The 14,333-nt window shown below is 43.0% G+C and overlaps 1 protein-coding gene across 2 annotated transcripts; it reads right to left on the bottom strand.

The window, feature by feature from the left end:
• Nucleotides 1-4,001: 4,001 nt before the first annotated feature.
• DYRK3 (dual specificity tyrosine phosphorylation regulated kinase 3) lies at nt 4,002-14,286 on the bottom strand. Of its 2 annotated transcripts, none has more exons than XM_027564329.1 (3): nt 14,024-14,286; nt 11,906-12,017; nt 4,002-5,887 (listed from the first exon to the last, which is right to left on the bottom strand). In XM_027564329.1, the coding sequence occupies exons 1-3, from the start codon at nt 14,098-14,100 to the stop codon at nt 4,313-4,315; spliced, it is 1,764 nt and encodes a 587-aa protein (XP_027420130.1). In that variant the 5' UTR covers nt 14,101-14,286; the 3' UTR covers nt 4,002-4,312. The 2 variants fall into 2 exon arrangements, with proteins under 2 accessions (XP_027420130.1, XP_027420131.1); XM_027564330.1 differs by lacking the exon at nt 14,024-14,286 and adding an exon at nt 13,986-14,008.
• Nucleotides 14,287-14,333: the final 47 nt, after the last annotated feature.

The following is a 14,333-nucleotide window of genomic DNA, read 5'->3' as shown; positions in this document are numbered from 1 at the left end:
AGATTAGAAATGTTGCAAACCGAGTGGCTGACCCCTGGCAGGGGACAGCGCGTCCGTGACTTGCCAATCCCGGGCCTCGCCGCTCCATGTCCGGAGGGCTCCAGGTTGCTCCTGTTGTGGGGGACTGCAATTGCTCTGTGCACAGTAAGCTATAGAGTTCTACAGCGAGACTGAAGAAACGCAGGAAAACGTGTTCTGGGATAAGTACTTATCCTTCATTCTCAAAGGAGAAAAAAGCATTCAGATGCAGTCTGGAACAATCACTGTCACCCTGCCAACTTCCGTGTTTGTGACGCTGAATAACAGATGCAAGAGGAATCATTAAAAATAAATGAGAAAGAATTTTCCATGATTCACTAAAGCAGTAGGCATAGTCTTGATAGTCAGGAAAGCTTAGAACCATGTATCACCTGCTACCTAAAATTTAGCATTTAACTTTACTTACACCTAGTCAGGAATTAAAACACAAAGTTTCAACATGACCAGCTTCTATAGATTCAGTTTCATAGTTAAATTTTTGTTGAATCCTTTGTTCAGTTTTTTGATCATGTAATAAACCCCATTCTTAACAAATTTAATGTCATGAAAACTAAAATATAATGACATTAGTTAGCTAACCTGTCTGTCCCACCTCCCCTTAAAACACCTAGGAATAACTGAAAGACACGTGCACCCCAGTGTTCACTGCAGCACTGTTTACAATAGCCAGGACATGGAAGCAACCTAGATGTCCAGAGGCAGACGAACGGATAAGGAAGCTGTGGTACATGTACACAGTGGAATATCACTCAGCTATAAAAAGGAACGCATTAGAGTCAGTTTTGATGAAGTGGATGAACCTGCAGTCTATTATACAGAGTGAAGTAAGTCAGAAAGAGAGACAAACACTGTATATTAATGCACATATGTGGAATTCAGAAAGATGGCACCAACGACCCTCCATGCAGGGCAGCAAAGGAGGCACAGATGTAAAGAACAGGCGTTTGGACTCAGTGGGAGAAGGCGAGGGGGGTGATCTGAGGGAGGAGCACTGAAACGTGTACATTACTGTACGTCAAACAGATGACGAGTCCAAGTTCAGGGCATGAAGCAGGGCACCCAAAGCCAGTGCTCTGAAACAACCCACGGGGATGAGGTGGGGGCTCAGGATGAGTGGGACACATGTATACCTGTGGCTGATTAAAACTGATGAATGGCGAAAACCATCACAGTATCATAATTATCCCCTAAGTAAAAAAAAAAACAACTCAAAAACACCTCGGGATAAAGCATGCTAGTATGGTCATAATCAATCTCCTCTAGGAAAGGAGATCCAGGCTAGACTCTCTCTTCTTTCATGGAGCCCTTGTGGGACAGAAGCAGAATCTTTGTATCATAGTTAGGTTATGGTTACATTTTCTTTTTCGTTATCATCAAATGTCAAATATTGGATCAGAAAAAGGTGGCCTCACATAACTCTTCTCTAATTATCCTCTCTCAAAAAGAAGGGGTCAGAGGTTTACTGTGTAGGTCAATTTGAAAGAAGATAAGAGGTGAGCACACTCCTGGTACACGGAGGGAAATGACCCCCAGCATGTGTACACACTTAGGAGCATCACGCCCGGTTAACTCAGAGCTCCACGATGAACAGGCATGCCCGTTTGAAGCTTGCACTCTAACAAAGGAGAAATCGTGACAGCACATGATACACAGATCCATCACTGTGAGAGCAGAAGGTGGGATGGAGTCTAATAAGGTGAGCAGGCATTAGCTGGACAGGTCAGTTTTCCACGTTGAAAGAAACCCATGATTTTAGGAATGAAATAAAACAAACATTCCTACCCAGCTCTGTACTGCGTCAGTAACAATGTGGAAACTCAGTTGATTTTTTCAATTTAAAAATCAATAAGTCAACCAACTTGACCTATTTAATTGAAATAACGAAAATGGCTAAAGAACAATCCAATAACTGTAATACACAGCCTGAATCGCTGTTATCAACTCTGATCCAATTCAGTTACTCAGTGCTATGGCTGGGCAGGGATCCAAGCAATATCTGACAATGGCTGGAGAAAAGGGGCACAGTGTGACAGCTTCTAAAAGCTTCAGTTATCCCTAAACTTGAAATGCACTCATAAACCTCTCCAAATCCATCTGGCACAAACACAGTGTTTTCGAGCAGCCCACTCTCCCCAAACTTGAAGTAGCCCACAACAGCCAGGCATGCCAACTTGAATGACTCTGCTCTGCGTCACCCTCTAGGCTGCCAAATTTAGGCATAAACACATCCGTTCACCTTCCCAGAGCTTTCTAGAATTTGTACAGTGTCATGGGTTGTGTACATCCTGTCACTTGGCCCAGGGTTCCGTAACCTCATGGTCCCTTCAATACACAAAATCGGACCACAGGCTCCCTTCTCTCCCAAGTCACACACAGTGCTGAGTGACCAAGGAGACAGCTCACCGACAACACAAACATCGAAATCTAGCACGTGGCAGACGCGTTTGAGGTTGCAGTCCTTTTAACAGTTTGCTGAAGACAGCAGGTCTCCCTGTGTGATAACAACTGGAAAAACCACTTCAACATATGCTGTGTCTAGATAATGCAGGAGTTCTACACAACTTCTCTGCAAGTCAGAGCATTCAGCAGGAGTTAAAGGGCTGAAAGGACTCGCATATTCCATTGCCTTCTGCAAACCAGGGGTAGGGCAAATAACTAAGGTTTTAAATATACAGTTGCTCAGGCCCCAGAAATACCAGGACATCCCCTTTTAAGAGGCTGAGGCCTCCGTCTGAACCTTGCCCTGCCCTGCGGCCTTGCACCTGAGAGGCTGGGACCACGCTCCGGACGTTTGCTCTCATAGCCTGTGCTGTGGCTGTCAGGAAAACTTCTCTTAGGGCAAAAGTTCCTGAAGCAAAGTGCCCATGGCATGTTCCTTCTTTTTCTGTGTTGTCCAACAAAACAAGCCTCCTCCCGATCTTATGGAATCTGCAGAGACTAAATTCCATCTTAAAACTGTAACTGGTAACACTGTGAACAGCATTAGAGAAAGCAACGGTCTACTCTGCAGGACACCCTGTCAGGACAGTGTTCAGGTGGACCCCCGTTCTGGAGGATAGAAGCAGAGGCAGGGCAGGGGAAGAGAACAAGACAGCAAGTGCGTTAGCTGCTGTCCCTCCCCACCCTTCTGAGGAAAGCATCTGGCTAGCAATTCACTTTATTACTAGCCCTCGCTGTTTAAATCTTAGCACAGAAATAGGATATATAAAAGAAAAAATGAAACGGGTTAGTTTTTGGATTTTCTTAGAACTGAAGCTCACTCTGAATCCAGGGAATCATCTTCTGTTTACACTGAAAGTGACAAAACTGTGGCACATTAAGGTGGCAGACAGCTGGAAAGAGGAGTCCAAGTAACGGGGCCGTGGTCAGCTCTATGCGATAGTGGTCACTTCGTGACGTAGAATCCATGGACATGCACAACTGCCATTTGCACGCTGACGTTACCTCTAATGTTCGGGCTCAGTTGGAGACCAGGGTTAAATCCCTGGGTTGGGAAGATCCCCTGAGGAAGGGCATGGCAACCCACTCCAGCGTTCGTGCCTGGAGAATCCCATGGACAGAAGAGCCTGGTGGGCTACAGTCCATGGGGTCAGAAAGAGTCGGACACGACTGAGCGACTCAGCACAAACACAAGATGTCTATAAAATGCTTTCAGTGCCCAGGAAACTAATCAGCGGCAAAACAATGACAACATAAAATAAAAACAGCACCCATCACAGAATTGAAAGGAGAGCTTGGAAGCAGCAACGTGACTTCTCCAGGAGACCCCCTGCATCCCGGCGCTCCTCCAACCTCGTATTCTCCTGTGAGCCCTTCCACCTGGCAGGAGCCCACAAGACAGCAGGCTGGGGCCAGAGATCGAGCTTTGGCTCTCACCTGTGACTACGGCAATGTCCCAGATTAACCCTCTGAACAGATGCCGAGGGAGTCTAGAAGTTAATGATCAGGATATACTTTCTGGCAGAGATTTAAACCAACTGAATTTAATATGGAAGGTGATGCACTCCTGCCAATAATAACAAAAGATGCACTGACCTATAAAAAGTCTTTTAATATATATTCCAGGATGGCCAATACAAGCTGGTTAGGTAATTTAGCCCTTGTGAAGAGTTCTTTTAACAGTCATATAAAAATGCTTTGTTTTATTTAAAAAAAAAGAAATCTGCATTGACAAAAAACACATCTACCAATGGGCTTTTTTTCCTTTCCATTTTCAGGTTTGCAAGATAATTAAAAATACATCCATACGCATCTCTGAGCACACTGCTGCCCATCAGTTAATCAGCTTTGGCAATACACTGCACAGAGGCATACCACCACTCGTCTCTGACATTAAATTAGCTTTGAGCTTATTGGCTATTCCTACAACTGGAGGCAACTTGGAACCCAGGCCCTGGAAAGCATTTGCAGGATTTACTACCCGTTTGCCTGACACCTTTTCAATGGTGAGAGGTCTAGGAACAGATTTGCTAATCCAAGGGTGTCTTAATGCTTGAGCCGGGGTCAAGCGGGCAGAGGGGTCCCAGTGGAGGCATCTTTTCAGAAACTCTATAAATAAGTAGTCCTCACACCCTTTCAGTGCCGTCACCCAATCTTTGCTGCCTGGGGGACCCCGCTTCTTACCCCTCCGCGAACGACCTCCCACAAGCACAGCCCTCCCATCGGCCTGCGTGGTCACAGAACAGTAGCGAGGCAGGCCCTTGGAGTTAATAAAGTACTTGGCACGTTTGGATTGTTCCAGAAGTTTTGCTGGTGGCATCCCCAGAAGTTCCATCATACAGGCCAGCTGGTCTCCTTCATCCTCTCCAGGGAAGAGCGGCTGTCCTGTTAAAAGTTCTGCAAGGATGCAGCCAAAACTCCATATGTCGATGGGTGTGCTGTAGCGGCTTCCCAGGATGATCTCCGGAGCTCTGTAAAACCGAGACTGGATGTAAGTGTACAGCTTCTGGTACTCGAAACAGCTGGAGCCAAAGTCAATGACCTTGGTTGCGCTGCGCCCATGCTGTTTCAGGAGAATGTTTTCTGGCTTTAGGTCACAGTGAATGATCTTGTTTTTGTGGAGCGCATCCAAGGATTGCAAGATGGATTGAGCGAACTTGCGAACTAACTGGATGCTAAAGCCCTGGAACTTGTTTTTTTTAATGAGCTCATAAAGGTCTATGCTCAGCAATTCAAAGGCCATGCAAACATGGTTCCGGAATGTGAAACTTTCTAGCATGTGAATCACGTTCATGCTACCGGTTTTATCCTGCTTTTTAAGATGCTCCAAAATCCGGATCTCCTCTGCCGCTTGGCGATGGAAGCGCTTTTCATTGCGCACCATCTTCAGGGCCACGTACTGTCGAAGTTTGTGATCATAGACCCGGGCTACCTGCCCAAAACTGCCCTTGCCAATAATTTTCAGCACCTCATATCGATAAGCTAGATGGTCTCGAGGCACGTGAATATAGGACCCATCTGCATCGTCATACCCGCCGTTATTAGGACCACCAATAACTCCATGTCTTTTTTTGGCATTTGGACCCACAAAGTAAATTTCTGGATAATTGACAATTTCCAGCTTCTCATAAGCAGTGAGGTGATGCTTATATTGCTTCAGGGCCTGTTCTGGAGTCAGAGGCACCGCTTTGGATGCTTTGGATGAGCTGCTGGATTTCACTGTATTCAAACTATCCGAACTTTTACCCTGAGAAGCGGTGGGAGAGCATTTTTCAGAGTCGTTGACACCATCCGACTGAAGGTTGTCAGCTCTTCTGTTGCTGAAGTCTTGAAATAGCTGTTCTACCTTCATCTCGCCTCCATTCAGGAAGCGTTGAGTAGGATCTCTTGTTAAATGCTCAGTGGTGATCTATGGCAAAGAGAAATGAATCCATGTTAAAGTCACTAAAACAGTGGAAGGACGAAGGAATCCTCCCCTGGACTGAACAAAACAACAAAACATGTCCAGATGTGTAGTTAAAAGACCCAAAAGTGAGATGAGAAAAGCAGGCGGTCCTAGAAACTTATGCTATGCTAATCTTTAGACTCCGTGACTTATGGGCACCCCGGCTCCCTACATATATATTGCTTTGTTTCAGACAAGATGGTCATCTTACCATACCCTAAACATGCTACATTCCTGCTAACAGGTGTGTGTTCTGACTGAGGATCTTTTCAACGCATCCACTTGAATCCTATACTCTGTCAAAGCCCAATTCTCGTCCCCTCTCTCTCCTACTCAGAGCTACTCCAAGCCCACACTAACTGTGGCTCCACTCACGTCTTAACTGTAGCTTTCCCATCTGCCGTATAATCTGGCACCTGATTATATACATACTGCCCTACACTGTTCACACTTGTTTCAAGTATCTTCCCAAATCTTAAGGGCACGTATCAGGAACAAAATAATGCATATTACAGTGTTCTGTAAGTGATAAAGGGACAGAGGCAGGATGTGAAGCCAGGGCTTCTGACTCAGTCGGAAGGTTACTGTAACTTGGTGCCAGCTTCTGGTGTCTGCTCTAACCCTCCAGTAGGGCCTGAGTGATGATCGTGGCCTGCAATCAACCAAGGCCTCATCATCTACTCCCGGGGCCCCAAATAAATTATTCCATCTTTCTACCTCCCTTCACCCAATCACAAAATTCTAATCCAGAGAAGACTCTTGAGATCACTGAGGCAGATTCTTTCTGTATCTGATGAGGAACAGTGAGAATCCAAGGCCCCTATGGAAAGGGCCCTTTCCTAAATAAAGATAGCCTCCTTCTTTCCTTCTCTCTCTCCCAGGCTCACAGACATATACACCACTCATCCTCAGCAAGAGCCTACACGACAGAGGCACTCAACTCTTTTTACTTTATTTTACGTCACCTTTTTCTGCAAGGAATAGTAACACACAGAGGAAAATTCTACTTACTGAGTATCTCTGAAATAAGATTCTTTGAAAATAGATGGGAGAAAAAGAGCAAAAAAACCAAACACCATGAAAAAGAGAAAAATGTAAGAAGGTGCTAAGAAGAAAAAAAGGGAAAAAAAAGCTAAATCTGCTGTTCAAAAAAAAATTCCAGGATAGTTCCAAAAACAATTTTTTTTAATGGATCTGAAGAACTGTACCCCTGATGTGTCTGAGAGCCTCTACGATCATTTCAGGGGAGCTCTGAGCTATAGTTAGGATCTCTTAAAATACGATACAAATTATAAGGTAATGATCCAAAGTGGCCAAACATTTAAAAAACAGAATTTTAACAAGACCTAAATAAACAACACCTAATCTATCATCTATATAAATAAAAATATAAATAAAAACAAAAAAGGGGATGAAAAAATTAAGTGTCAGCATATCTAGACAGACCCTAATTTAGTTACAAAAGCAGGATATTAGTTCCGGCCTGTTCCTTTTAGGTCCTATAATTAATTTAAACATTTATAGAGTACTACAGTTACAAAAATGAGGCATTGCACCATCTTACACATAAGCAAAGCAGCCAGTAGAACTGTAGCCATACTTTGACATTGGGTTTCTAAATAAAGAGGCAAGATACGGACCAGGAGAGATCACTGATACCAAAATAGAGAATGATCACTAGTCAAGAAGTGTTAAAATGTAAATATAATGCAACATTTTTCTTATCATCAATTAAGTCAAATAATTATTCCTGTTTTTAGGGATGTTCACTACTACTATACCAGTAGTGAACAATTGAGATCACCAAAAAACAGGTCATCTCAAGGCTCTACAGTCTATTAGGAGACATGCTTTGCTGAACTGAACAATTATAATTGTTTGATTTTAGCTAGATATACACAACAAAACTGAACATTTGCATGCATCTCAACAAGTTTTCCTTAACATTTTTATTATCTAACCTAAACGCATCTAAATATTTACTCTAAAGTCTTGGGGACACATTCTTAAAAAATATGAAGTCAGAGGCCTTGGCTGGGGTGGCTACACTGCTCAAAAACTGTTGGTCCCAGGACAGGGAAAACCTTTAGACCAGTTTCTTAGCCCTGGTTTCTCCATCTGTAAAATGTTGATAATACCTCCTTGTAGTATGTTATGAGAATCAATTAATAATATATGGGAAAGACCTTCACAAATGATAAAACAGGTTAAAAATACTGATAACAATTAGGGAAAATTCTCAACACAGTAAAGTTTAAACCCTGATACACCCTCCCTTCCCCATCTAGCTTATCTTTTCTCTCTGCGGTGCCTTCCTCTGTGGCTCCAGACTCCCCCTCCACCAGATGTCTGGCATTAAATATGCCTTCTGCTCCAAGAAGGGCTCCTTGATTGGGCTTCTCTTAGGATGCACGGAAACACTTCACCCACTTTCTCCCCCACATAAAACCTGCTTGCAACTTGCTATACAATTTAATGTGCTACCTCTCCAGAGCTATTTGAACTTTAATAGAAGATTAGTATCTTAACCCAAAGGAATGACTTTCTAGGAACTCGACAAGCTGGTAGGAAAGCTATCCGTGGTCCAGGGTCCATCCCTGGCTACTTCACCTAACTCTGCCTACAAGGAAGGCTGCCCTGGCTCTTGAGGTCTTCATTTCTGTTTGTGATCAAGAGAGGGTCTCAGGTACAGAACGTTAATAAGAACAGATATACAGCAGAAAATTAACTGTCATAAAACTATTACAATAAAGACATCATTTGGATTTGCTGACTCGTGGTTGTTCCTTAAAATGAGCCTAAATCTCTCTGCAATTTAAGTACTACTTTGCTCTCTAGACTTACACAGGAGTGTCCAAATTTCCACGCTAAAGCTCTTCAGATACCTAAAAGGGTTGTTCTGCCCCACTGTTTTTCTGTAGACTCATCATCCCCCATCACAACCTCCACGTCACACGGCTTGTGATCCCACGTTCTCAACAGAGGCTGCACTTTGTGCAAGCACAGCTCCCAGAATAGAACCCAACACTTCAGGTCTAGGCCCCCATGGATTGTCAAGTTCTGAATCTCCAATGCATCTGAAGAATTCCAGGAAGGAATTTTTCCACACAGGGAGGGGTTCTTTTCTTAGCTTTCTTTCCTTTCTTGTAAATAACTCAAATACTGGCCTGAATCAATTATGTATCAAATCTGCTGTGCTATAAATAAAATCTTTCTTTCATTGTTCTAGAAGAATCTACAATTCCACACACATGTTAAAGTAGTTATAGAACACCACCCTCTCACTCTCGACCCTAAATCTCTGCAACACAAAGCTAACCTATTAAAAGCCTAGGAGCAGATGATTTATTATTTACAATGAGAATGTAAGGCATCTCGGATAAACAACGAAGCTAAAAACCTTTGTGAAATGAGCAGCAGGGTCTTGGAGTCATGGCATAACGAGCTACAAGTGTCACTAAGACGTCGAAAGCACTTTTAAAAAAAGGTTTATTTCTTTTAAAATTTATCTATTTATTTTTGGCTGAGCTGGGTCTTCACTGCTATGTGTGGGCTTTCTCTAGTTGCAGAGCACAGGCTCCTGGGTGCTGGCTCAGTAGCTGTGGTACACGGGCTTAGTTGCTCCACAGCACATACAATCTTCCTGGACCAGGGATTGAACCCGTGTCGCCTGCACTGGCACATGGATTTTTAACTGCTAGTCCACCAGGGAAGCCCTCAAAAGTACTTTTTCAGCAAAGTTTGCAAAGACATCATTGGGTTAGAACATAAAACCTTGTGTTTCTGAAATTGTATTACTGTGAGTATCATAGAGTAAAAAAATTCATTTTGATCCTGAAACACAATTTAATTGCCCTACTAGACAGCTTCCCTGATGGCTCAGATGGTAAAGAGTCTGCCTGCAATGCAGGAGACCTGGGTTTGATCCCTGGGTCAGGAAGATTCCCTGAAGAAGGAAATAGCAATCCACTCCAGTGTTCCTGCCTGGAAAATCCCATGGATGGAGTAGCCTGGTGGGCTACACCCCACTGAGTCACAAAGAGTCAGACATGACTAAGCAACTAACACACACACAGTGATTAGCACTGGCCAACTAATGGCTGGTGCTAAAGTTAAAATGGCCTATTATCTATATTCAATTATCATCTCCAAATTCTCTAGCATTCTTTCCAAAATAATGTATATTATAAATAATTATGCGACTTTATTTTTAAAAATTTACAAATTTTTATAAAATTTTTGGATTTTTATAAAATATGTATAAATTATACATAATTTATATCAATTAATAAATGACTTAGCTCTTAATTTAAAAAATTAGTTAAAATGTATTTTAAGTCACATGATGACTGCAGCCATGAAATTAAAAGATGCTTACTCCTTGGAAGAAAAGTTATGACCAACCTAGATAACATATTGAAAAGCAGAGACATTACTTTGCCAACAAAGGTCCATCTAGTCAAGGCTATGGTTTTTCCTGTGGTCATGTATGGATGCGAGAATTGGACTGTGAAGAAAGCTGAGTGCCGAAGAATTGATGCTTTTGAACTGTGGTGTTGGAGAAGACTCTTGAGAGTCCCTTGGACTGCAAGGAGATCCAACCAGTCCATTCTAAAGGAGATCAGCCCTGGGATTTCTTTGGAAGGAATGATGCTAAAGCTGAAACTCCAGTACTTTGGCCACCTCACGCGAAGAGTTGACTCACTGGAAAAGACTGATGCTGGGAGGGATTGGGGGCAGGAGGAAAAGGGGACGACAGAGGATGAGATGGCTGGATGGCATCACCGACTCAGTGGACATGAGTTTGAGTGAACTCCAGGAGATGGTGATGGACAGGGAGGCCTGGCGTGCTGCAATTCATGGGGTCGCAAAGAGTCGGACACGACTGAGCAACTGATCTGATCTGATCTGATCTGATGACCAACTGCAAAAGTTTCCTATAGAGATATGCTAACTGTCAGCAAGTAACTGAGAAATCTGATCATCAACACAAGGACTACATATATGGTTCTGGAGTTTTCAGAAGTTTTTATATATTATAAAAATAAGCTGGCAGAGAATGGAAAGGAAACTTATTGCACTCCAGAAAGGAGATTAAAAATAGGGTTACTGGCCTTCCAGATATATTTAGCCCATATTCTGTAATATTATGAGCCTTGAAAGCTGTGAAAAAGTTGATTTTTAGTGGCAAAGCTGACAAAACAGCTGGGAAGGACTATGGAAAATGCAAGAAGTTCTTTATATAGAAATAATTTTAGGTCTTAAACAGAAATATGAAGGAGAATTATTGATAAATTAGTCAGCTCAATTATTCAATTTGTTCATTAGATTACATGCAGCAAATTTTAAAACCACAGGATAGCTTCTCCCTGTCATGGAACTTGTCCAAACCCCACTCTCCCTACCACTCTATGTGTGCCAAGGGAATAAGAATTAGTTTTTTTTATTACCTTAATAAAATGGTGTCAAAAGCTAAATGCCTGCAAGCTCCAAAATGAATAAATGCATTAAAACCCAAACTGTACTGATTAAGTTTTATTTATGATCTATAAAATGGTTCTCTTAAGCATACTAATAAGCTAGGACTGCATTTCTACCTTGCAGAAAAAACATAACTCTAAGGGTCAGAGGTATTTTCTGTTCCTTGTTTTTGTTAAAATGAGCCATCATAATACACTCTATATATTTATCATTCTATTAAAAAAATAACCATTATCTAGACAAAAGTAACATGCTATTTTTTTTTCCTGTTTATCCCAGTGATTGGAAGGAATAAATACATGGGTTCCAAATCAAAATCATTCTGAAAAGCTAAACTTGGACCTCAGAACCTGTTATTTCAAAGTCAAGAGAAACCAAGAAGAAACAAAAGAAGAGCCTGGGTTAACCAGTGAGATATAACTGTACCTTGATTATTCAAAGTAGATCTTCCTCCTTTTCAGGAGGATCATCAAAGCTCAAAGAATTACTTCATTTACTTACATTTAGTCTTCTGGGTAGAGGTGGTTCAGAAGGATTGCAGGGTACATTTGAACAGGGTGGGCATTTGGTTTCATCTATCATCATGAAGGTATCATAGACACCATCCCCCAATCTAGTTGAAAGGATTACAGATAAAATCTGTCAGTAACTAAAGTAAATAAATTTGTATTTCCCAAACACCTTGTGTTTTAACTACTTCTTATCTTCTACAAAGAATAATTAATACAAACAAATGTCCCCTCTGTATATACACTACTATGTGTACAACAGACAGCTAGTGGGAAATTGCAGTATATATATAGCACAGGGAGCTCAGATGGCACTCTGTGATGATCTAGAGGGGTGGGATTAGGGTGGGGGACCTACAACGGAGGCTCAGCAGGGAGGGGATATATGTGCATCTGTGGCTGATTCACATTGTTGTACAGCAGAAACTAACACAACATTGTAAAGCAATTATATCCCAATAAAAATGATTATGGTGGGAAAAAAAAATGGTCACTTCGAATTTTGGCAATGAACACAAACTACAGAGGAAGCAAAGGAAGAGAGGAAATCCAACTTTTCTCTTTGTATCTAAAGAAATCAAAGTATTTCTAGGTTTGTATTTTGAAATGGTTGAAAATAATTCTTATTTTCTGAATGTTGTTAAGGATAGGGACTATCAAAGGATCTCATTTAACTTACTACTTGAAGACTAGTTTAAATACTGAAGCCTAAAAGCTAACTAGAACAAACAAGACGGAGGACTGTATTTTCAAAGTCGGAGACATGGATTTTAATTTCAGCTCTAAAACTGGCTACACCAGCTCCCTCTCTGAGCCATTTTCGACACAGTTGTAAAGCGAAGAATAGTTCTAGTCTACACCTTTCTGGGTCTTACAAGCAAGTAATAAAAGGCCTTCTTAGGGCTGTCTTCTCTTTACTTACCTACTTAACCTCTATCTAATTTATAGAAAAATACAGTGAATTCTACAGGAAATACTAAAGAAATTCTCTAAATTACAAGCATTTCACATCTTTATCCACTTAATTTTCCAGTGGATGGTGGAAGCTAAATGCCAAGTGATTACAGATTATTTCTCTGTTTAAAACTCTGCCTCCACCACTGGAAGGCAAAACAAAAGACGGAGATTTCTTTAATCCACAAGATGGCCCTGAATAATGTACTTCATCTGCCACCAAGAACACGGATTTCCAGTAACACATATCAGCACTTCATTGTATCATTTTTACATGATATATTATGAATGCAATGATAATGACCCAGCTGCCAGGGAAGAACTTTTTTAATCTTTAAAAGCACGCTGCAATAATTCAGTGGCTTGTAAAAACTGTTTTGCAGAATTAGTTCTAGAGTTTTCTTAATCAATGTGTTACAGAAATAGAGGTTTTTTAAAAGCTCAAAATACAAACCCTAACGACCCACTACAAATATTTTTGGAATGTTCTCTTTTTAAAAAAACAGTCACGTTCTGATAGAATAAAGTCTTTAAAGGGAACTGCTTCACTGACAAGAACCAAAAATTCTGGATGCGACTGATTCTTTGCCAACAGCAGGAATAAAACAAACACAATAGGACAGACGTCCACATTTACAGAGAAAGACAGATGGAAGACCTACAAGATTTCCTATAAAGAGCCAAAGGAAGTGTCCATGCAAATGAAGTGGGGAGCGGGTGGGGGGGGGTCCCTTCTATTAAGGTGTAAAATACAATGTAAGGTGGAGAAACTCTCAAAACAGGATCCACAGAAAAGCCCTACCAGGCAGAGCCCCTCACCTGCACCCCGAGGCCAGACCACACCCCTCACGGCAAAGTCCTCGGTTATCCCTGTTTATCCCCTCTAGTTTGCTAAGAAGCCCTACCAAGTCCCAGATTCTTGGACTTTTTGACCGTACATCCCCGATCGAGGGCTTCAGAGAGAACCCCAGGGTGGAATTATTTCCCTAGCCTCCTCCCCCTCTGGGCTGGGGAGGAGGGCAGCGGATGGAGAAGAAGGCGGCGGGCCAGACCCCTTCCCTAACCCTCCCGCTGGGGGTTCGCTCAGCCTCCAGCCCGCCCATCCCCGCCCCGCTCACCGGGGCTCCCCAGCCCGTTACGCCCGCGGCGCCGTTACCTCCGCTGCTGCGGCGGGAGTGCGGCCCCCGGCGGCCCCTCATCCTTCCGCCCGGGCCCGCGAGCCGTGCCTCCCATCCCGCAGCTCGGGACCCCGCTGGGGGGAGGGGCGGCGGTTGGAGAGGCGGGCGAGCGGGCGGCGTCCACCTGCGCCGCGGCGGCTGCCTCCCGGGCCGCGACGCTGCCCCGGGAACTCTCGTCTGGACACTGGCGCTCCGCGCGCGTTCGCTCGGAACTGGCCCGGGTCGGGAAGAGCGAGAGGAGCAGCTAGGGAGGAAAGCGGGAGGGGGAGCGGCGCGGTCGCCTAGCAA

This window comes from Bos indicus x Bos taurus, chromosome 16, assembly GCF_003369695.1.
Source record: "Bos indicus x Bos taurus breed Angus x Brahman F1 hybrid chromosome 16, Bos_hybrid_MaternalHap_v2.0, whole genome shotgun sequence".
Taxonomy (NCBI): domain Eukaryota; kingdom Metazoa; phylum Chordata; class Mammalia; order Artiodactyla; family Bovidae; genus Bos; species Bos indicus x Bos taurus.
The sequence above is the reverse complement of the archived record's forward strand: the minus strand, read 5'-3'. Positions and strand labels throughout refer to the sequence as shown.